Below are 25,057 nucleotides of genomic sequence, written 5' to 3' on the forward strand. Positions count from 1 at the left end.
CTCACAGGTGATTTCTCTGGACAGGACAGGTCTTCGAGTTTCGAGCGTTGCCCTTCGGCCTTTCGTCAGCTCCGTGGTGCTTCACAAAGCTGTTGCGCCCAGTGGTGGAGACGCTCCGCCAAAGGGGGTTGAGAATGATTATCTTAGCTGGACGATATCCTGATTTTGGATCAGTCTCTGGTGCATCTCACCCAGAACGTGACCATGACTATTGCATTACTTCAAGATCTGGGTTTTGTAATCAACGCTCAAAAGTCGGAACTGATTCCAGCACAGCAGATGGTCTTCTTGGGTTTTCTCATAGACTGCGTCTCGGCGTCCTTGAGTCTGCCAGAGCCAAAGGTGAACAAGATGCAGAAAGAGCGGTCACAGGTTCTACGGAGAGACAGGAATCGCTGCGCAATCTCGCCAGAATAGTGGGCCTGCTCTCCTCTTCGATCCAAGCCATATTCTCCGGCCCATTGCATTACAGGGCTCTTCAGAGATTGAAGGCTCAGCATCTACGGCGAGGTCTGATCTATTCGGAGATCAACTCATTATCGGAGGAGGCCAGGACCGAACTTCAGTGGTGGATCGACCACATGTCAGCCTGGAATGGTCGGGCGTTCTTTGGGTCGTCCCCGGACTTGGTGATCGAGTCGGACGCCAGCAGAGCAGGCTGGGGAGCCCGATGAGGAGACATATCGATAGGAGGCAGATGGTCGGAGGAGAAACTCCAATTGCACATCAATTGTCTGGAACTGCTGGCGGGATCCTTTGCGGTGAAGTCCCTGACCAAGGACAGGAGCTCTTGTTGCATCCTGTTGAGAATGGACAACATGTCAGCGGTGCAGTACATCAATCGCCTGGGCGGCCCTCAATCTCGGGCCTTATCCAACCTGGCGAGGGACTTCTGGCACTATTGCCTCCAGAAGCAGATCTCAGTGACGGCAGAGTACCATCCCGGCCGGCAGAACACGGTGGCGGATTGGAACTCCAGGAATTGCTCGGATTCCAGCGACTGGCGACTCGATCGTGCAGTCTTCCTGGCTTTGCTGGCCAGATGGGGCCCTTGCAGTCTGGATCTTTTTGCCTCTCGGTTGAACCCCCAACTTCCGCGCTTTGTCAGCTGGAGACGTGATCCGGAGGCCACAGCGTTGGATGCTTTTCTGCAGGACTGGTCGATGGAATAGTCTTACGCTTTCCCACCTTTCATGAGGATATCCAGAGTGGCGGCCCAGGTTCGTCGTCAGGCAGCGTCCATGGTGTTAATGACACCAGTCTGGAGAGCACAGGCCTGGTTTCCGACACTAATGGAGTTGTCGTGGGATTGTCCGATTCAGTTGCCCTCATTCCCTTCAATGCTCCAGGATCCCAGGGGGGGCCGTCATCCTCTAGTGCTTCAGGGCCATTTGCAGCTCATGGCGTGGAAGATTTCAGGGGACGTTGGAAAGACGACCAACTTTCTTCAGACGCTGCATACCTCATCCAGCAAGCATGGGCATCGTAACGATCAAGAGGTATCGCTCGGCTTGGTGACAATGGCATCGTTGGTGTCTGGAGAGACACGTGGATTCCATGGGGGCACAAGTTACTCATATCTTACATTTTTTGGCGGAATTGTCTCAAGAAGGCTTGGCATACCGAACGGTTAACTCTTCGTTCGGCCATTTCTGCAGGACACTGAGATCAATGGCAGACCAGCAGGGGAACACCCCAGACCAGCAGGGCATCCTGTTAGCTAATCCTCCTGAGCCTAGATATTCAGGCATGTGGGATGTCAACCGAGTTCTGAGACTCCTGTTGGGTTGGCACGATAATCAATATCTGTACAGCAAGGAGCGGTCCACTAAGTTAGCTACTCTCCTATGTCTCATCTCATGTAAAAGAGTGTCCGATGTCAGAGCTCTAGACATCACGGTTAGGGTTTCTACTCCGGAAGGAGTTACCTTTACCATTACACGGAGGACGAAAACCAATACCAGGTCAGTATCGTATCCCTCTTTTCCGGATCATCCTAAGTTGTGTGTGGTGAGATTCATTAAGGCATACGAGGAAATGACCTTGGAACTTCGGCCACCCGGAGAGAGGCAGTTGCTTATTGCCATGTAGAAACCTTTCAAAGCGGTTTCTTCCCCTTCCATCGCCAGGTGGGAACGATGGGTTATGTCTGAGGCAGGAGTGGATGTGAGTAGGTTTGGTGCACATTCCACGAGGGGGGCCATGGCATCGAAGGCTATCCAGGTAGGTGGTAGATTGGAAGACATTATGAATGCGGCTGATTGGTCCTCTGATTCTACCTTTAAGAGGTTTTACTTTAACCTATCTCGGAGGTGGCGTCCCTGGTCGTAAGTAAGCTTTGAACTTGCATAATCCTCGCCTCCATCCTGCCATAGAATGAAAAATGTCCTAGCTTATGAGAAGGAAAGTTTCAATTCTATTAAGGACTAGGAGGCGAGGATTATCCCTCACTGGGATCAATTTCATTATCTTCCCACCCTGGCGGTTTTTTCGTTATTAGTAAGTAAGTTCTTCCATGGATTGCTGTTGATCAAGTACTTACATGTATTGTTGTTGATTCATTTCCTAGGTCATTGAATTTAGTGCATTTGCTATGTTATTTTTCGGTTTTGGTTATGCTTCTCATGGACATGGTGACGGTCTCGGTATACACCGGAACTGGGTAACAAGATTATTTCTCTATTTCAGGGAATGATCAAAAGTTCGAATGAGGCGGTAATCCCAGTTTAACATCCTCCAGTGAAGAGGAGGAAGCGGAAGGGACGTCATTGGAATATATATTGTGGACTGTCACAGGATTGGACTGTTACCATGGAGACTACTCCCCTATGGTTCATGGGATGTGTAGTCTATTGTGTTTATTGTGTTTTTTATACGATGTTCTTTTAACCTGCTATGCAAAATAAAGTGAAGGAAGATGTGCATAATCCTCGCCTCCTCGTCCTTAATAGAATTGAAACTTTCCTTCTCGTAAGCTAGGACATTTTTCATTTGTTCTAAGAACCACTTTGTTACGATGTATTTGTAAGAAAGGTTCTTGCATGGTTAAAGACTGGATCTCACTTACTCTCCTGAGAGCGGTAATTGCGACACGGAAAGCTACTTTCCATGTGAGGAACTGCAGTTCACATTTGTGTAGAGGTTCAAATGGGGGACCCATGAGCCTGGTAAGAACAATGTTGAGATACCACACCGGAGAGGGTGGCAGTCTGGGGGGGAATTATCCTTTTAAGGCCCTCCATAAAGGCTTTAATTGCAGGTACTCTAAATTGTGACAAGTGTTGTCTGTTCTGTAAATAAGCAGCAAGTGCCGCTAGGTGTAATCTTATGGATGAATATGCTAGATTACACCTTTGTAAGTGTAGCAAGTAGCAAATGATGTCCTGGATTGAAGCATCCAGCGGATCGATGTTATTGTTATTGCAGTAGATGACAAATCTTTTCCATTTTGCTGCATAGCAAGCTCTAGTAGTAGGGCGTCTGGTTTCTTTAATGATGTTCATACAGTCTGGCAGAAGGTTAAGGTAACCGAACTCTAGGACTTCAGGAGCCAGATCACTAGATTCAGTTGACCTGGATCGGGGTGCCTTATCTCTCCATGGTTCTGCGTTAGCAATGTTGGGGAGAGGCGTAGTTTTTGGTGTGGAACCACTGAGAGTTCCAGTAGTGTTGTGAACCACGGTTGCCGTGCCCATGTGGGCGCTACCAGGATCATCCTGAGAGACTGTTGTCTGAGCTTGCGTACTACTGGGGAATCAGTGGGAGTGGCGGAAAAGCGTACGCAAATCTGCCTGACCAGTTCATCCACATCGCATTGCCTTTGGATAACGGGTGTGGAAACCTGGCGGCGAAGGTTGGGCATTTTGCATTTGCGTAAGTGGTGAACAGATCTATGTCTGGTTGACCACACTTTTGGAAAAATGGTTGAAGAACTTGGGGATGAAGTTCCCATTTGTGTATCTGCTGTGTCTGTTGACTTAGCAGATCCGCAATTTGATTGTGAACTCCTGGAAGATGTTCTGCCAGAAGGTATATGTTTTGTGGAATGGCCCATCTCCAAATGTTTTGTGCCAGCTGAGACAGCTGCAAGGATTGTGTGCCTCCTTGTTTTTGTATGTAATACATGACTGTCATGTTGTCCGTCCGGACTAGGACAGTCTTGTGATATAGATGTACTTGGAATGATTTTAATGCCAGAAAGATTGCCAGTAATTCTAGGTGATTGATGTGGAAGGAGTAGTTTCTTTTCTGTAACTCCAGTTCTGTAGTAGGGGTATCTTTGTTATAGTCATAATCTAGTGAATAGTCCCGCCCATGTGCGCGGACCCCGGAGCAATAAAAATAATCTCTTAAGTTGTCAAGACATGCAGACCTGCATCTACACTTAAGAGAGAATTTCAAAGTCAGATAATGCAGCCTATATCCACAGGCTACACTGTCCAGTACTTCAACTAGAAAGAATTCCACCAACAACCACCAACAGCACTGCCTGCCCAGCTTTTTCCACAGAGAAAAACCTGCCTCTTCCAGCAAAAGCCTCTGGAATGATAGAGAGGGAGGAATGGACAGACAAGCCTCATAGGCTGCCATTATGTGGCTCAGAACAGGATACTGTGCCTTTAAGAAAACTTTTCCAGGACTTTTCCAGTATCCCAGAATGCACAGCAGGTACCTTTTACTTTCAGTTCTTTTTGAAGGCGTAGCACGCCAGACCTATAGCATTCCTTATATTAACAAACATCTCTCCACCGGGGAGGAGGGCGGGCGCTTATGACTATAATAGAGATACCCCTACTACAGAACTGGAGTTACAGAAAAGAAACTACTCCTTCTGTAGTAGGGGATCTCTGTGTATAGTCATAATCTAGTGAATAGAATGGCAAGCCCATCCCCACACAAAAAACGGCGGTGGAGGAGATTACAAAATAATACCACTACTGTGCGAACAGATTTCGCAGCGAAGCCTGGCCAACCTGAGCATCTGCCCTGGCATCCGCGTCCAGACAGTAATGCACAGCAAAGGTATGGACCGACTTCCAAGTGGCCGCCTTGCAGATTTCTACAATCGGAACATTACGCAGCAAAGCAGTCGTGGCAGCTTTGCCCCTGGTGGAATGAGCCTTAGGTTTACCCCCTACGGTCTTATTAGCCTTTTGGTAACACAACTGTATACAGGACACAATCCACCGAGAGATGGACTGTTTGGAGGTAGCAAGACCGGTCCTGACTGATCCATAATTGATAAACAATTGGTCTGACCTACGAATATCTTTGGTCTTATCAAGATAAAACTTCAACACCCTCCTAACGTCCAGGGAATGTAGAGACCTTTCCGCTGGAGACGAAGGATTCTGAAAAAACGTAGGTAAAGTTATGGTCTGGTTGACATGAAAATCAGATATAACCTTAGGAAGAAATTTAGGGTGAGTACGCATAACAACCTTATCAGCATGAAATACAGTATAAGGTTCTCGGCAACACAACGCCTGAAGTTCACTCACCCTGCGGACCGATGTAATGGCCACTAGGAACACCGCCTTCCAGGACAGGTGCTGCAACAAAGCCTTGTGAATAGATTCAAAAGGCTCCTTCATCAATCTGGACAGCACCACATTCAATTCCCAGGAAGGCGAGGGAAGTCTGACCGGAGGGAACACCTTCTTCAAGCCTTCCAAAAAATCCTTGACCACAGGGATCTGAAAGAAGGAAGTCTGTGAAGGGCATTTCCTGTAAGCAGTCAAAGCAGCGAGATGAACCTTAATGGAGTGGAAATTAAGGCCAGACTGCGCCAAATGTAAAAGATGTGGAAGGATGACATCTTCCTTACAGGCCGTCGTGTCAAAGTTCTTGGATTTGCACCAGGTGCAGAATCTCTTCCACTTGTAAGCATAGGAAGTCCTAGTGGAAGGACGTTTAGCCTCCTTCAGTATGCCCATACAATCTTCTGGTAGATTCAAATGGCCATATTGCTCTATCTCAGGAGCCATGCCGCCAAACTCAAAGACGAGAGGTTGGGATGCACCATCCGCCCCCCGAACTTCGTGAGAAGGTCCGGCCTGCACGGCAGCCGCATGTGAGGAAGGAGAGACCGTTGAAGCAGGTCTGTGAACCACCACTGCCTGGGCCATTCCGGGGCAATCAGGATCATCCGCGCCCCGGACTTGGACAGTTTGATGAGCACTGCCGGAATCAGGGGAATGGGTGGAAAAGCGTACAGAAAGCTGTTCGACCAGTCGATCCATAGCGCATTCCCCAGCGTCCCCTTCTGGTAGTACCTGGATGCGAAGTCTCGGCATTTGCTGTTTTCGGCGGTGGCGAACAGATCTACGTCTGGAGTCCCCCACCTTGCGAAGACTTCTCCTAGTACCTCGTCGTTTATGACCCATTCGTGGTTTTCCTGAAGTAGTCTGCTCAGTGCGTCCGCCTGAACATTCTGCACACCCGGCAGATGCGTGGCCGTAATAGTCAGTCCTCGGGCCAGAAGCCAGTGCCAGATCGACTGCGCCTCCTGCGACAGAGTGCGTGATCTCGACCCCCCCTGCTTGTTGAGGTAATACATCGTGGTAGTATTGCCCGTCTGGACGAGCAGCGAGTTGGTCTGGAAGGACGGATGGAAGGCCTTCAATGCCAGGTAAACAGCTCTGAGTTCCAGGAAATTGATGTGGTACGTGGACCCCAACGGGGACCACTTTCCTTGTATCTGTAAGTCTCCGGAATGCGCTCCCCAGCCCTGGAGTGACGCATCCGTCACGAGACTCTGCGTGGGAATGTTCTTGTGGAAGGAAACCCCCCTGAGGAGATCTTCCGCCGAACACCAGCACTTCAGCGACTGAAGAGCATGCAGAGACAGCCGTATCTTGTCGTCCCAAGAACCTGTCCTCTGATCCCACTGATCCTCCAAGCACTCCAGCAGTGGTCTCATGTGCAGCTGTGCGTGAGGTGTGAGGAAGATACAGGATGCCATCGATCCCAGCAGCGTAGACACCTTCCTCACTGTCGTCGATGGAGCGGTCATAAGGGCCTGAGCCTTCCGAAGGAGTGATAATCGTTTCTCCTCCGACGGAGACACGCTTACTGACAGCATATTGATGGAGGCCCCCACGTACTGTATGCACTGGACCGGCGTTGGGACAGACTTGGACATGTTGACGTGCAACTCCAGCTTGTTCAAGAGAACGCACGTTCTCTGGAAGTGCGCTTGTGCTTCCGAGAAGGAGTTTGCCTTGATCAACCAATCGTTGCAGTGCAGAGGAGAAGACGCATAGAGCTATAAAGCCCAGAAGAGACAAGACCGGCCCCACCGTTGGGGAGGGCATGATCATGAGAACTTGAGCCTTCCGAAGGATAGAAGAGTGTCTCCCCTCCGAAGGACACACATTCGTTGAGCCAAGACAGACCTCGTGAGGTTGGTGCGGAGGCCCAAACGAAGTAAGAGATAGGAAGACCGAGTGAAATGCAGGCGCGCTACCTGAAAGTAGCTGCCTTGATCAACCAGTCGTCCAGAAACGGATAGACAAAGATACTGTTCCTCTCAGATGCGTAGCCACTACGTCCTTGCGTATGGAACATTCCGAGGTGTTGACTTCAGGCCGAAAGGAGGCACAAAGCAATGATAATGGTCGTTGCCCACTGTGAAAAGCAGGAACTCGCGATATTTTCCCCGCCAGGGGTACGTGAGAATCTGCGGCCTTCCGATCTAATGCGCATAGTCAGTCTACCCGATGAAGTTGAGGGGAAATCTAATGCAGGGACATCCACCGGAATTTTTACTCTTTGAACCCACGTGTCGGCTTGTCGCACGTCGAACACGGGTCCAAACTCGGTCATGACTCCCTTGCACACTAGAAGGAACAGTGAGTACCATCACGTTCCTTTCCGTCCCAGAGGAGCCGATTCTATCTTCCTTTACTGGAAGAGGGTGTTGGCCTCCTTCTACAACTCGCGCATATAGCGCGATTGAGTTGGAGGGAGCGATGGAGGAGGACTGGAAGAGTCGCACAATATTCAGCACCCACTTGTACTGAATGATTCAATGGCGGCCCGAGACCGCAGAAAAAAAATCTGGGAGGCATAACGCTGCTGGAAAGGGCAGACGGCCTTAAGCCGTTCTCCATGCCCCTCCAAACCTACAGCCTTCAAAGCCTCTGCCTCGGCCTTCATGCGGGCCACCTCGCTATCCGCATGGGAGCCAAAGAATTGCGCCAGAGAACGGGAGATTAGAAACACACTGCTGTGCCGCAGGCTTCAGAGATGTCAAACAAATACAAGTATGTCGCCGTAGAACAAAACAATGGCAATGCCCGGGTTTTGCCTGGAGCGAACTATCTGCTGCAGAGCCGAAGATTATATCCGAAACCATCAGGCCCTATAGACTATCTCCTGTAAGCTTTCCTCCTGTCTTTGGGCAGGAGATCCACAATTTGGTGAAGCAACTCACACAGGGATTTATCACAACGGCCCAGCAAGAGGTTTCAGCTGGAGAGTCTTACACATCCCTGATGTCAACTATACAGGAAGCTCCGAAGCCAGACCCTACTGGCCGGTGACAGTGGACGAAAGGCAAGTACCACACACCAGTGACCAACCCGCTAAGGGGGAAATTCGTAAGAGCAGGAGAGCACCTCCCCATACTCATGTAAGATGCATCCCTGGCATACCTGAACCGAGACCTTCCAGAACGGTGACGACGGGACCTTATGGAAGACAGCGGAGTCCATGTGACCGACGCCCCAAAACGAGACCTCATTTTAGGGACATCAAGATTCCACAGGGGGATCACCGGCTGAGGAGCCACAGGCCCCTCGGTGAGTGGGAGATGAGCCGGAGAGAATTCTGCGGCATCCCCGTGGTATCACCAGTGGGGGCGGAGCAGGAGGCGACCTAGATGGTGAATCGGTACGCCGATACTCCCAACTAAGCGACGGGACCAAAGTCCCTCGCTTCCGAGCGGACCACGTGTAAGTAGCCCCAGACTCCGAAGGGTTCCTCGGCGTCCATCCCCAGCTCAGCGTCAAGAGTCGACGTTGCCGGGAACACGAAGTCCCCGCCGATGACGATAGGCTCACTACGGAGCGAGGTCCAGAACGGGACCTAGACATCGAGCGCCAGTAACGACCCCTCGACGTCACCCATGACGTCACCTTCACTGCGACGTCGCCATCACTGCGACGTCACCACCACAACGGTGTCGAACATCACTTCACGGCACCTCGACGTCGAGCATCACGGCACCTCGACGTCGAGCATCACGGCACCTCGACGTCGAGCATCACGGCACCTCGACGTCGAGCATCACGGCACCTCGACGTCGAGCATCACGGCACCTCGACGTCGAGCATCACGGCACCTCGACGTCGAGCATCACGGCACCTCGACGTCGAGCATCACGGCACCTCGACGTCGAGCATCACGGCACCTCGACGTCTAGCATCACGGCACCTCGACGTCTAGCATCACGGCACCTCGACGTCTAGCATCACGGCACCTCGACGTCTAGCATCACGGCACCTCGACGTCTAGCATCACGGCACCTCGACGTCTAGCATCACGGCACCTCGACGTCTAGCATCACGGCACCTCGACGTCCAGCATCACGGCACCTCGACGTCCAGCATCACGGCACCTCGACGTCCAGCATCACGGCACCTCGACGTCCAGCATCACGGCACCTCGACGTCAAGCATCGCCTCGACGTCAAGCATCGCCTCGACGTCAAGCATCGCCTCGACGTCAAGCATCGCCTCGACGTCAAGCATCGCCTCGACGTCAAGCATCGCCTCGACGTCAAGCATCGCCTAGACGTCAAGCATCGCCTCGACGTCAAGCATCGCCTCGACGTCAAGCATCGCCTCGACGTCAAGCATCATCGGCTTTTGATGTCGTGTCGACCGGAGTCCTGGGTCGACGGAGAGCATATCGGTGTCATACTTGCTCTCAACGTCACCATCCTCGATGCTGACCGGAATCGCGTCGGTTATCAGTCGCGTTCCTACTGGGGAAAAACCCCCGAGGACACAGCATGGGACTTGGTAGAGGACTTACCCTCTCCTTACCCAGAGGCTGAAGAAGATGACTTCAATCTTCCCTACTCCAACCCTGGGAGCCGAGATTTTATAGAGAAGACAGGTGTCAAAGACATAAGACACAGGCAAGCACAGAAGACAAAGTCTGTGAGCTTCAGCTGTGGCCTTTATTTCCTACTGCAGTCAAAGCACTTGTCAGATAGAGATTGTATAGAGACAAGAAACCAGAAATTCTGCCAAAAAACCACAGCAGAATGTAGATAAAGGCCAAAGACGTCGAGTAAAAATGAATAAAAAACTCAAAAAATGAAGAGCTAATGCTCCAGGGTCCTGCTAGCAGGAGCTGGAAAAAAGAACTGAAAGTAAAAGGGACCTGCTGTGCATTCTGGGATACTGGAAAAGTCCTGGAAAAGTTTTCTTAAAGACACAGTATCCTGTTCTGAGCCACATAATGGCAGCCTATGAGGCTTGTCTGTCCATTCCTCCCTCTCTATCATTCCAGAGGCTTTTGCTGGAAGAGGCAGGTTTTTCTCTGTGGAAAAAGCTGGGCAGGCAGTGCTGTTGGTGGTTGTTGGTGGAATTCTTTCTAGTTGAAGTACTGGACAGTGTAGCCTGTGGATATAGGCTGCATTATCTGACTTTGAAATTCTCTCTTAAGTGTAGATGCAGGTCTGCATGTCTTGACAACTTAAGAGATTATTTTTATTGCTCCGGGGTCCGCGCACATGGGCGGGACTATTCACTAGATTATGACTATACACAGAGATCCCCTACTACAGAACACTCTGTTGAGTGGTCCATTTGCCTTGCATTGTGTGGTTTAGGAGATGGGCTCCCCAGCCAGTGAGTGATGCGTCTGCTGTTAGCACTATGTGTGGAACCGGCTCTAGGAACGGCCGCCCTTTGGAAAGGTTGTGTGTGTTCCACCACTGCAGAGAGCGATGTGTACGGCTGTCCACCAACAACAGATCCGTACGTTGTCCTTGAGCCTGGTTCCACTGACGTGCTAGGCATTCTTGTAAGGGGTGCATCTGAAGTCTTGTGTGAGGTATGATAAAAATGCAAGAGGCCATCATTCCTATGAGTTGCATGAACACCCTTGCTGGGAGGGAATGCTGTGGCTGAAATTTGGTGATTTGGGTTTGTATAATGGTTATCCTGGTTGGATTGGGATATGCCAGAGCTCTGGAGGTGTCTAATGTGGCCCATATATACTGATGTATGTGGGAGGGCTGAAGATTTGACTTGGGGCAGTTTACTGTGAATCCCAAGTCGGGTAGCAGCTGGATGGTTTGATGGGTGCGAGGAACACACTGGTTGAATGACTTGGCTTTTATCAGCCAGTCGTCGAGGTATGGAAAGACATGGATTTGTTGTCTTCTCAAGTGTGCTGCTACTACTGCAAGGCACTTTGTGAACACCCTGAGTGCGGTGGTCACCCCGAATGGAAGGACTTTGAACTTATAGTGTTGTTCGTCCACTATGAATCTGAGATATTTTTTGTGAGTAGGGTGTATGGGAACGTGGAAGTAGGCGTCCTTGAGCTCTAGTGTGGCAAGGAAGTAGTTTTGTTGAAGTAGTGGGAGGACCTGTTGAAGAGTGATCATGTGAAAATGATCTGACTGTATGTAAAGATTGAGGGGTCGGAGGTCGAGTATTGGCCTGAGGGTGCCGTCCGTTTTGGGGATTAGGAAATACAGCGAGTAAACCCCTGTTCCTTGATGCTGTAAAGGAACTAGTTCTATTGCCTGCTTTTGAAGCAGGGAGAGAACCTCTTGTTTTAAGAGTGTGAGATGGTCCATGGACATTGGCAGCTGTTTGGGTGGTATGGTGGGTGGGGTTGCTGTAAGTTCCAGGCAGTAACCATACTGGATAATTTGTCTTACCCACTTGTCTGTGGTGATGGAAGTCCAGACAGGTAGGAACTGTGATAGTCTCCCTCTGACTGGGGTGGAATGGTCTGGAGGGAGTGGAGGGAAGTCAGTGCTTACTAGCGGGGGAGGTGCGAGTGTTGTTATTACCTCGGCCTCTCCCTTTGTTGTTATTTCCCCTGTATCCTCTGCTGGGGGATGTTTTCATGGTGTTTTTGTAGGAAGAAGAGGCGGTGTCTGCTCCCATGTTCTTGGATGCTCCTCTATAGAAGGAGCGACGAAAGGAACCACGTGTGGATGGAGACTGTAAGGCTCCCAGTCTCCGTGTCCTTTTTCATTTTTCGAGAGTGGCGTCTACAGCCGGTCCAAAAAGTTGTTCTTGATTGAACGGCTGATTGAGGATAGTTGTTTGTACCTCCTGTTTGAAGCCAGAGAAGCGTAGCCAGGCATGTCGTCTGAGTAACACGCTAGTGTTAATGGACCTAGAGGTGGTGTCAGCTGCGTCAAGGGCACACTTGATTGATGCATTGGTTATTAATTCGCCCTACTGAATTAAATCATTTGCCTTGGTTTTATATGATCAGGTATATGTTGTAATAGGGTTTCCAGTTGGTCATAGTGAGCCCTATCATACCTATCAAGTAATGCCTGTGTGTTGGCTATCCGCCAGCGATTAGCTGCTTGGGCAGCAACTCTCTTGCCGGAGGCATCTAACAACTTATACTCTTTATCCGGCGGTGGCGCATCACCGGAGGTCTGAGAGTAGGCACGTTTCCTAGCATTAGTTACCACTTGTAAATCTAAAGGTAGTCGATCCTTGATGTAGGTGGGATCATTGGGAGTGGGTTTATATTTTTTGCCAATCCTGGGATTGAGAATTCTAGCCCTAACAGGGTCCTTGAATATGTCGGGCATGTTTAATGACACCCTTTAGCACTGGCAGGATTTGGACAGTTTTCTGTGACTGTTCAAAGGTGTCTATTAGAAAGTCCTCCTCTGCGGGGTCCGAATGCATCTGAACACCATGGTAGAGAGCAGCTCTATTTACAAGCTGACCAAAGCCAATATTGTCATCTGGGGAGATGGCTTTGTTGGATATGGCTGGGGATCAGGGGGGTCTGGAGGATCTATTGGGTCATCATAATCGTCCCAAGGTACGTCCGTGTCGTCGTCAAGGTCAGCGAAAGGGTCATTGTTGCCTCCCCCACCCCCTAAATCATCATCATCCTGTGGTGGTGGTGAGTGTGGTGGAAGTTCTGGAGACTGTGGAGGAGAGACAGGCTTAGGAGGAAGAACAGGAGAAGAGGGTTGTATAGGTGAAGGGGCACAGTCTTTTCTCTTCACAGGCACTGCAGGAGTGTCTGGTGTGTTCAGCTTCCTCTTCTTGTGTGGAACAGCAGCCACAGGTCCTGTTTTGGGGTCTATGTGGAGAGTTGTTTGGTTTGGATTGACAGGATCCGGTCGAAAAAGTTCTTCCTCTTCGGTGACCGCTTTCGCGCTGATTTCTTCGGGTCCGAGCAGGGTTTGGATTTCTGCTCCGAGGCCTTGGGAGGTGGTTTGGGGTCCTTCGGCTTGGCTGTGGAGGCGGAAATCTTTTTCGGTTCCGAATGCTTTGGTTTCGGATCCGATGTCTTTTCTTTTGGCGTAGAAGTGGTCGGTGCAGACGACTTTTTAGGAGTAGGCTGCACTCTGGTCTTCGGTGCCGAAGGAGCTTGCGGGACACTGAGATGAGGTTTGCTCGGTCCTGAGCGACCGAAAGGCTTGTTTTCCTTTATCTTCGGTGGCGGGGGCGGGGCTTCTGAAGCTTGTTTTCGGTCGGGACTGGGGCAAGCAGGTGAAGTCTTGACCAGGGCCTTCTTTTTTTTGGGTGGATTTGGGGTAGGGGCAATTGCACTCCCTCGTTGACCAGGAGTGATGTGGTCGTCTGAGTCGTCAGCTTCGGACACTATTTCCAGGTCCTCAGAATCCTCCTCCGGGACATCGGGGCCTTCATCGAAGATGTCCACCGGTACCGGAGCTGCTCGCTGCGCCATGAGGTGTCGTCAGGCCCGGCGATCACGGATGGTCTTTTTGGATCTAAAGGAGACGCAGGCCTCGCAATTGTTCTTGTCGTGCTCAGGCAAAAGACACAGGTTACAGACCTTGAGGTGGTCACAGTGTGGGAATTTAGCTCCAAACTGGGGCCATTTTTTAAATGGAGTCCTTTCCATTAGCTGTAGTGCTAGTTGAGGCGTGCGTCGAAGATCAAGCGATCTAAAACAATACCGTCGAGTTTTAGATAGCTTGCGCGTCGAAAAGATTTGGAGAAAATGGTGCCGGACCGGAGCGCAGAAGTTACATCAGCACCCGATGGCGGGAAAAAACAATCCGAGGATGGAGCCGATGCCCATGCGCACTATCGTCCAAGGGAGGAGTCACCTATCTCGTGACAACAAAAGACTCTTCCAAGACAACAACAAAGTGCAAGCATCCGAGCCCAACACCAGATGCCTAAAACCACGTTGTTCTGGCTGCTCAAAGATGGGGGCAGTGTCACACTACATCGACACTGCCATTGAATCTGGTCTTGAGCAAAAATAAAAACAGATGATAAACGGAATACTGATCAATGAAAACATTCACCCCCAGTCACAGATCTGGGTTTAATCCATTGTTTTTTTTGCTCACCATGCCACCCCACTTTGGACCCAGCCATATGCACATCAGTCTTGACCCTGCTACTCATGGGAACAGTCCAGCCCGAACTGCCAAGCAAGGTCCTCCCTGGACTGGAAACAAGCATCCTAGGACCGGTTTCGGGGTTTCACCCCTCATCAGGCTAGCTTGAATCCAGTGGCACAGTGAGCACGGGACCCATGTTTGGTCATACCCTTCACACTTAGGGTGACAGAAGCAAAAACAACAGATGATAGGCGGAATGATAAACAATGCAAACATTCACAGATATGGGTTTGATCCATTGTTTTATGGCTCGGGCTGGACTGTACCCATGAGGAGCAGGGTCAAGACTGTTTTGCATATTGATGGGACTACACTGGGGTGACGTGGTGAGCAAAAAAAAACAATGGATTAAACCCAGATCTGTGACAGGGGGTGAATGTTTGTATTGTTCAGCATTCCGTCCATCTGTTCTTTTTGCCATTAAATCTGGTCTTGGCACAGACTTCTGCGTCATTGTCTGCATTTTGAAGACTACTTCTCTTAATAATCTGAGCTCTCTGAGAAGAGGGTTTCTGGGCTTCATTCTGGTCGGTACCCGGGATACATAAAGGACATTCACCTTCTAGATAGGATCTTTCAATGCCTGCGGGTCCTGGTGCTGCATCATATAAAATTCTTATATCAGGCTGTGTTTTTATCTTTGAAGGCCCAACAGGACAAACAGCTTGATTTCTCGTGGTCTCTGGGCAAGCAAAGATTGCAAACCCGATGATGGTCCGGCCACAGGAACTTACTGTTGCACTTAGGGCAAAACCGGTGTTCTCCATAACCCATGCCTCATTCTCATATGACCTGGAGCTAATAAAGAAACCCTAAATTCTGCGTCGAATTTGAGTAGTTGCCAGTTGAAGGGGTCTTTCTAAGTTATTTGAGATGTTTCTGAGCACTGGAGTCAAATTAATAAAAGCTCTTTGACCGCAAAATCTCGTTTTTCGGAGAGCATGAAAGCTATTTCTTCATAGATTATGGATAACTCTCTCCAGCTTAATACTGGAAAGCCGAGATTATGCTCTTTGGTAATGCCAATATACTTTGGTCCGCAGAGTGGTGGCCTGCGGATTTGAGCATCGCCCCTACCCCTAAGACAGAGGTAAAAAACGTAGGTGTGCATTTAGATCAGACCCTGTCTATGAAGGACCAAGTTATGGCTTCCTCGGGGACTGGCTTCCATGTGATGCGCCTTTTGCATAGAATATTCCCCCTCCTTGCACTCTCTGTACGTAAAACCTTGAATCAGGCACTGGTTATCAGTCGTCTGGACTACTGCAATGCCCTCTTGGTCACAGCTAATGAATCATTACTGAATAAACCACAGGTAGAACAGAATAATGCGGCTCGGCTTGCCACAAGTATGCCCCCTAGAACGTCCTCCCTTGCCCTCTTGCAACAACTTCATTGGCTGACCATTCGCCAGAGAATCAAGTTTAAGATTTGCTGTATTGTACATAAAGCCTTAAATGGATTAAACCCAGATCTGTGACCGGGGGTAAATGTTTGTAACTTATACTTCAAAGAAAAACAACTTGCAATGTCCATGTCCAGCACTAGAGAGAAGGAGCCTGCAACGCAGGTGATCCATATATACACATGCTACAAACATCTTTTACATACAAAAAGAGTCAATAACAGGCATGCACTCTGGGCACTCCAACACACAAACTAACAATGAAGAACAAGCATTTGCAAAGCAATAGGTCTCGCATTTACGAGAGTTTGAGCTATTGGCATTGTAAATGACAAAACCTTCTATTTGTGTTTTTTTTTTAAACAGATAAATAAAAGGCATTAAAAATGCAAATAGCATGAATGCTCGCAAATGCGAGATCGATTGCATTGCAAATGCGTTCGGCGCCTTAGTGATTAAGATTTTCTTTTTTACTTTAGGAGTGTGTTAGGACAATGCTATTTGAAAAAATAGTTTGCGGAGCCTTTAACAAGTAACAACACAAGTAACAGGGGTTGTCCTCATGGGAGGTTACAAAATGAGACAAGGTGGTACTAAGGAGGAAGTACTAAGCCTATTGACCATTGAAAAGCCACAGTTTACAGTGGACAGTGACACAAGCCAATAAAAAATATGGGCAGAGAGTGGCTAGAGCTTGAAGTCCATACCTGAATACAGCATGCCTCGCAGAGCAGCGCATGCGCTGCCCAGGCTTGACCTAAAACCAGTGACTAAGTAAAGGGAAGATTGCATAAACAGACAGGAGGATGTATCAGATTGCCCACCTCAAGATTTCAGAGCTACCTCGTAGGCTCAGACTTCAGAGAGAAGAGGTAACGCACAAGTTACTACTTGTGTAACGATATATCTGTAAGAGACATTAGTTAGTGATAGATACCTTACCTTAGAATATCCCCAGGCGTCAGACTGGATCCGGAAAGTTTTGCTTGCAGTACCCCTGCGCGTCAGTAGGTGGGGTCATGCGGCTACGCGTCTGTCGCTGGAGTCGTAAGCGCCGAGATGACATCATGGAGACTACTTAGGCGCCACTCATGCACGCTAACGTCAGTTCTGTATACGACTTTCCGCGCCAGGAATGCAGAGCCATGCAAGAAACTGACCACTGGTGCCATGAAGCTAGGGCCCTGAAAGGGGGGATGACCTTAACCCTAGAATCAGTTCGCAGAACGGGGAGGATGGGTGGGGTGGTAAGGAATCTATCACTAACTAATGTCTCTTACAGATATATCGTTACACAAGTAGTATCTTGTGCATCTGAAAGAGACACGTTAGTGATAGATTCCTTACCTTTGAATAGATACCCCAGCAATACCAACCCCGGTGGTGGGTCTGCAAAAAGATTACACCAGAAAGTCATGGAGAACAGAACGGCCAAAGAAGCCATCTCTCCGGACCTGACTGTCAAGGCAGTAATGCTTGGTAAACGTGTTCAGCGAGGACCACGTAGCTGCCTGACAAATGTCCTGCAAGAGGACACCACGTCCCAAGGCAGTAGTGGCTGCAGTTGCCCTAGTAGAATAGGCACGCAGCCCCACAAGAGGCTCCTTCTTAGCCAAGGAGTAACATACTTTGATGCACAGAACGACCCACCGAGAGATGGTCCGTTTGTGCACAGCCCGACCTTTTTTGGCACCCACGTAGCCAACAAAGAGCTGGTCATCCACCCGGAACTGCTGTGTATGCTTTAGATAGAATGCGAGCGCACGTCTTGGGTCCAGACTGTGGAGCCTCTCTTCCTCCCTCGAAGGATGAGGAGGCGGAAAGAAGGTAGGCAAAGTGATGGTCTGCCCAATGTGGAAGGGCGTGACCACCTTTGGCAAAAAAGGACGGGTCCTTTACACCACCTTGTCCGGATGAACAGAAAGGAAAGGAGGTTTGGAAGAAAGAGCCTGGAACTCACTCACTCTTCTGGCAGAGGTGATAGCAACCAGGAAAGCCGTCTTAAGAGTAAGAAGACGCAAAGGACAGGTATGAAGGGGCTCGAAAGGAGCGCACATCAGATAGGTCAAAACGAGATTCAAGTCCCATTGAGGCATTATGAACGGCACGGGAGGAAACGTGTGCGTGATGCCCTTTAGGAAACGGTTAACAACCGGGGACTTAAAAAGAGAAGGCTGATCTGGAAGCCGTAAAAAGGCGGAGATGGCCGCAAGATAACCTTTGATAGTGCCCAGAGCAGAGCCCTGCTGGACCAAAGAAAGAAGGAACAGAAGGACTTCGGAAAGAGGGGCAGAAAGGGGATCCACAGCCTTAGCTGTGCACCATGCCACAAACCTTTTCCATCTGCAGGCATATACCGTTTTAGTGGAGGGACGCCTGGCTGCCAGAATGACATCACATACCTCAGGAGGAAGATCAAAAGCTGTCAACTGTCGCCGCTCAATCTCCACGCATGGAGGTGGAGGCTGGACAGGTTCGGTGGAGAACCGTCCCCTGCTGCTGCGACAGAAGATCCTCCTGAAGAGGCAGTCTGATCGGGGGATCGATCACCATGCGGAGTAGCTCGGGATACCAGTATCTTCGTGCCCAATCCGGAGCCACAAGGATGACTTGGGCCCGGTCGCGCCAAATCTTCTTCAGCACTCAGGGCAGAAGTGGTATAGGCGGAAAGGCGTACAATAGACCGCAACTCCACTCGCGACGAAAAGAGTCGCCTAGCGAGTGCCGCCTTGGAAATTCCAACGCGCAGAACTGCCGACATTGCGCGTTCTCTTCGGTGGTGAATAGATCCAACCAAGGCTCTCCGCACTGCAGAAAGAGACATTGCGCCACGTCCGAGTACAGACGCCATTCGTGATCCATCAAGCACCGGTGGCTGAGTTTGTCCGCCCTGGCGTTCAGAGAACCTGCCAGGTGTTGAACCACCAAGGTAATGTCTTGATGTTCCAGCCATGTCCAGACGCATAGAGCCTCCTGACATAGGGTCCAGGACCCCACCCCGCCTTGTTTGTTGCAATATCACATGGCGGTGGTGTTGTCCGTGAACACCTGCAACACACTTCCCCGGACAGAGGGAAGGAATGCCTTCAGTGCAAGACTGATTGCTCGAAGCTTCAAAAGGTTGATGTGGAGCCGGGCCTCTGCCGAAGACCAGAGGCCTCTGATCTCCGCCTTTCCCAAGTGGCCTGCCCATCCCAGGAGGGACGCATCCGTCACCACTGTGTGCTCCGGTTGGGGAAGGGAGAGGGATCTGCCATTGACCCAATCGCGATTTGTGAGCCACCACTGCAACTGTCGTGCAGTGCCCTCCGAGATCTGGACATGATCGGACAGTTTGCCCTGATGCTGTGCCCACTGGAACTTCAGGTCCCACTGCAGAGCCCGCATTTGCCATCGGGCATGTTGCACTAGCAGGATGCAGAAGGCCGTCAGGCCCAGGAGCCGGAGGGTCATCCTGACTGAAACCCGGGATAGAGGCTGAAAGATCGGAATCATAGCCTGAATATCCCGGACTCACTGCTCGGGGGGATTAATCCGAAACTGCGTCAAATCCAGAACCGCTCCGATGAAGGGGAGCTTCTGAGAGGGACTCGGGTGCGACTTCGGCACATTGATGGAGAACCCAAGCAAATGCAGGAGGTCGGCCGTAGTCTGAAGGTGGGTGACTACTGTCTGGGGCGAGCCCGCCTTCAACAACCAGTCGTTGAGGTAGGGGAAGACTGACACCCCTGACCTGCGCAGATGAGCTGCGACCACCGCCATCACTTTTGTGAACACCCACGGGGCGCTGGTAAGGCCGAAGGGGAGCACGGCAAACTGAAAATGCTCGCGGCCTACAGTGAACCGCAGGTAACGCCGGTGGGCCGGCAGGACGGGGATGTGAAAATACGCGTCCTGTAAGTCCAACGCTACCATCCAGTCTCCAGGGTCCAGGCAAGCCAAGACCTGAGCCAGAGTCAACATCTTGAACTTCTCCTTCCGGAGGAAGCGATTGACGTTCCTGAGATCCAAGATGGGGCGCAGGCCCGCTTCGTCCTTCTTGGGGACCAGAAAGTAGTGGAAATAACAACCACGTCCTACTTCTGGCCCAGGAATGCGCTCGATGGCCCCCTTGGCCGAGAGGGCCGTAACTTCATGCTGGAGAAGCAGCAAGTGATCCCCCGAAATGCGGTGGCTCCGAGGTGGCATGGCGGGAGGGGAAGACTGAAGGGGAAGAGAATAACCCCTGCGGATGATCAGCAACACCCACTTGTCCGATGTGATATCGCGCCAGTGGTGGAGGTGGTGGCGGATCCTGCCAACCACCGGCGTGGGTGCTCCACAAAGCTCAGATTAGGAAGGTTTGGAGGTAGAAGCAGCGGGGGCAGAGGTGAACTGCCCCCTATGCGGATTCCCCGAGCCGCCCCTGCGGAAGTCGTGTCCACAGCCGTGCTGAGGCTGGTTCTCCACAGGCTTGTTGAAGGAACGTGCCTGGGCGCCCCAGCCTTGGCCATGAAAGGAACGAAACCCAGGAGTCACCGGGCTTTTAGTGGAAAGACCCAAGGGCTTGGCCGTGGCCCGCGAGTCCTTAAAGCGCTCCAGCGCACTGTCAGCCTTATCGCCGAACAGGCGAGTGCCATCAAATGGCATGTCCATGAGCGAGCATCGGACGTCAGGCGAGCATCCAGTGGATCGCAACCAGGCATGGCTGCGTAGCGCCACAGTCGTAGAAATCACCCTGCCCAAAGAGTCAGAGGTGTCCTAACCACACCGAATGGCAAACTTAGCCGCATCCTTACCCTCAGCAACCGCCTGGGAAAGCACAGCATGGACCTCCTCAGGACACTGAGGTAACACCTGAGCAACCGTGTCCCCCACCGCGTGGGAATAGAGGCCCAACAAGCAGGCGGTGTTCACCGACTGCAGCCCCCAAGCTGGCCGACGAGAACAACCGCTTACCAAACTGCTCCAGCTTCTTAGAGTCCTTATCCAGTGGAGCTGTGGGAAAAGCACTCTGCGACGTCAAGGCCTGGATGACCAGACTCAGGCGTGGGATGAATGGTCAGAAACGCGGGGTCACCAGGCGCCGGGCAGTGACGCCTGGCGACCTTCTTATCCACAGGGGCCCCCGCGGCCGGCCGCGACCAAGTGCCCAACAGGACGCCGGTGAGGGCGACGTTGAAGGGAAGCAGTGGCTCCAACGAAGTCGACGCCGTCTGGAGCACCTCAGTAAGGAGGTTAGTTTTGAGTGCTACCGTAGGAAGATCAAGGTTGAGGACCTCAGCAGCCAGACGGAGCACCATCGTGTAAGAAGCGCCCTCCTCCATCGTAGGTGAGGGAGAGGCAAACCCCAGGTCAGAAGAGACATCGATGTCGCCGGCGTCCTCCCGATCGTCCACCCAGTCCTGCTCGGAGTCACAATGACGGGCAAGAGGGTCCTCGGGCCCATCCCAGTCATCCTCCACCTCCGTTGCAGGAGGAACCGGCCGCGGCGGCAGAGCCGGAGAGGGGACAAACGGCGTCGGAAACAGCGCCGGCCGGGGTCTCCCAATGCGGATCCCAGGCAGGAATAAAATGGTCCTGGAACCGGGTCAAGGGTGGAACGACTGGCACCCACTGCGGCGGAGCCGAGGGCGGCACTGGGGCATGAGCCGGCAGCACCGGACCTCGTGGTGACGGGGCCGGAGCCAACGGCGTAGGATCCTGAGGTGCCGAAGCTGGATCCACCGACGGGCCGACAGGATCTTGACACGGGACCGGGGGGCCCGAAGGCCATGGTGGCAAGAAACTCTGTTCGACGACAGACCCGAGTAAGGCGGGTAGGCCGTGGGACTCCCAGGCTCCAATGGAGCCGCAGGGGCAGAACCCCTGTCCCCCTCGTCCACATCAAAGGACCGACGGGGGGACGTCGGAGAGCTAACACGCTTCTTTGACTTCTTTTTATGTCGTGGCTTACTGGAATCCGAGGGCGAAGTCTTGGAGCCCGAGGACCGACGACTGCGGCCTCGCGAGCGGACCCGGAAACGGTCCCTGGACCTAGAGCGGCGTTGGGACGTGTGCCAGGCCTCCAGCAGTTTCCGACGCCGCTCCCTCAAGGCCTTAGGGGCCATGGCTCGACAGTTCCGGCATGACCAGGAGTCATGTTTGGTCTCCAGGCAGTAGAGGCAAACATCATGGGGGTCCACCACCGACATGTTGCGACGGCAGGCCCCACAAGACTTAAAGCCAGGCATCCCTACGCGCACCAGGAGAAAAAATGGGAGACAAAAAAGTCTCAAAAGAGTAGTCAAAAAGTGACTAAGGTACGTGCTCTATCCGGATCTGCGCTTGCTGGCGCAAAAAAGAAAGAACTGACATCAGCGCGCATGTGTGGCACCTAAGTAGGCTCCATGACGTCATTTCGGTGCCTACGACGCCAGCGACGGACGCAGAGCTGCATGACACCACCTACTGACGCGCAGGGGTACTACTAGCAAAACTTTCCAGATCCAGTCTGTCGCCTGGGGATATTCTAAGGTAAGGAATCTATCACTAACGTGTCTCTTTCAGATTCTCGAATTACACAGATATTTCGGTCTCATACCTAAAACAGCAGAGATAGCCTTGGGCACTGCCACTGCAAAGGCAGAGAAAATTGGAAGACTTTACGGAAACAAAGATTGTATAAAGCTGTACGGCCATTAGTTGGGCATCTCATTCATGACAGTGGTGGATAGCAAGAGATCTGGCAGGGCTAATGGAGAGATGGCCCAGAGCCGGCGGCACAGCTCACCTTTCCCTTTGTGCTTCTTCTGCTTCTGCTCACTGAGCTTGTCCAAAGGCAGCTCGTTCAGGTCCAGGTGGTAGACATTCTTGGCCAGCACCTTGGTCAGGGTCTCCATGGTGTGTGCCCACTCGGTGGCCTGCTCCTCCCAGTAGGTCAAGGAAGACATCACAGCAAGCAGCTCATCCCACAGATCCCGGGAAACACTCACGTGTAAACTCGACTTAATCCACGCTACAATGAGAGTCTGAAAGACAGAACATATTCAATTAATCAAAGTCCCCATCAGCACCATTCGGTTGGCAACAGTACGCACGGATTGACAACCTTGCTGTTGGCACACTATGGTGGAACGCTCTGAATGGGGACTACTAGGTGGAACTCTGAGTTTACAGTCACAGCCACATAGGCAGAATGAGCAGTGCTGGGAGTGAACACGAGCCTGCAGCTAGTAGACATTTCTAGCAGTAACTGAAGAGGACAGACCGAGTGGTCTGTGCACGATATCTCCATTGAATGCGAGGTGCTATGCTTACTGGTGCAAATTCAAAAGATTATTAAAAGGGTGACTAAACAAAGACTATGACTCAAAGATGTGATCAATGTGGGGGGGGGGGGCAGTCAAGTCTCAAAGAGAGGGCAGGGTGGCACAGGTGATCTGTGAGAAACATGGCGAAGAAGAAACGCTACGGAAGCCCAATTACTGCACTTTGGTTCTTTTATGAATAGATAATGAACTTGAGTTAGATTCCGCTGTCTGAAAAAAGCCAACTAACTTTAATTTAGTAGGGTATTTAGATTCCTTCATTCAGGAGAAAGCAGAGAAAAGAGTATTCAGGGTTCAATCAAAAACCTTGTAAACAGGGGGGATTGTATAATAAGGACACTTCCTGAGAAAGTGTTTGCAATAATCTAGTATGACCATGACAGAAGCGTTAATAAGATTTTTAGAAGTTTGGAAAGGTAGGTAAGGTCCGATCAATTTCATGGTGAGGAGCGGATACCATGCAGCGGAGGCTGTAGAGAAGATTAAGAAGGCCAGCCTCAATCAGGAACCAAAAGCTCTCAAGTTTCCGGTGGAGAAAGATGGAGCTCAACTCTTTCAGGAGGAAAGGAGTTGAGAAATAGAAAGGAGGAGTGTGGGAGAGGCAACAAAGAGTACCAGTGAAGTCTTTGTTGAAATGAGTATGAGGGGTGAATGAACATCCACTGAAAGACAGATCTGGGTATGAACCTATGGGGTGAAGAAGCATATTTGGATGTCATCAGGACTCAGATGCTTGTAGAAGGTGAAAGAGGACATGGCGGCTCCTAAGGAGAAGATATACCGCAAGAATAGAAGTGGCCAAGGATAAAGTCTTTATGGACTCCAAACATGTTTGATTTTGCAAAAAGAAACACGTTCATCATCACTAGAGCTTGTATGGTGGTACAACGATATAGCAAGAAGACACTGGGAAACAGAGAGGGAGCAGCAGGCAGCTCGAACTAACCATTTCATCTCTGTGGGCGCAGCTCCAGTCTGATGTCTAGGAGGACATGCCATCATCACTGATCGCTCTTTATTAAACAGGGACACAAACACTCCCCATCGGGCAATACACAGAAACCAGCCACATAAGAAATAACATACCCAAAGGGGCTTCAATACTGGCCCTGTGAGACATCCGGCAGTTAAGACTGCTGTCCACCCACCACCTTTCCCACCAGCATTCAATCTGCCTGCGCACTATTATCAAAGGTCCCTTAGCACAGTCACTGAGGCTCAACAGGAATCCAAGAGGTCGCATATCAAGGCACAGTGTTTACCTTCCTGCAGCCTGGGTGCTATCAATCATTGGCACCCTCCCCCTGAAAACTCCCCTAACAAGCACTGCAGCGGACCCCACAAGAAGAAATGATATAAATAAAGGTGTGTTTTGCCTGGAATAGTGGGCCTGCCAGCCGGCCTGCCAAGATCTGGTTCTTCCTTCCTTGGTACTGAAGCAGGACTTGAGGAGTAACTTTCAGTACAGATTCCGTGACCCGCAGCATCACTAGCAGCAACTGGATCCTGCAAAGTAAAGAATGGAATAGTTACAAAAGCATTACACAAATGAACAGAAAGGAACTCATATAAAACGTGTGCAAGAGATTAAACTTTCAAATCGACAGAAAGAAACAGAATATCGCCACATACAGAAGGCATGTCTACCGATCCATGTAGTGATTCATATTCAGTTCTGGAAAATATGAATCTCTGAGCCAAATAACTGGGATGCATAAGCCAGAGTAAGTATGCAACTGAACCAGGAAA

At 50.9% G+C, this 25,057-nt stretch overlaps 1 protein-coding gene across 9 annotated transcripts in view; it reads right to left on the bottom strand.

The window, feature by feature from the left end:
• Nucleotides 1-25,057, bottom strand: part of RALGAPA1 (Ral GTPase activating protein catalytic subunit alpha 1) — a 717,351-nt gene that overhangs the window by 526,405 nt on the left and 165,889 nt on the right. For all 9 annotated transcript variants that reach the window (XM_085627452.1, XM_085627453.1, XM_085627449.1 and 6 more), the window contains exons 14-15: nt 24,685-24,814; nt 22,771-23,008 (exon numbers count right to left, since the gene is read on the bottom strand). In XM_085627452.1, coding sequence (XP_085483578.1) covers nt 22,771-23,008; nt 24,685-24,814 — 368 coding nt within the window. The remainder of the gene's footprint in view (nt 1-22,770; nt 23,009-24,684; nt 24,815-25,057) is intronic.

This window comes from Triturus cristatus, chromosome 9 (assembly GCF_964204655.1).
Source record: "Triturus cristatus chromosome 9, aTriCri1.1, whole genome shotgun sequence".
NCBI classification, from domain to species: Eukaryota; Metazoa; Chordata; class Amphibia; order Caudata; family Salamandridae; genus Triturus; species Triturus cristatus.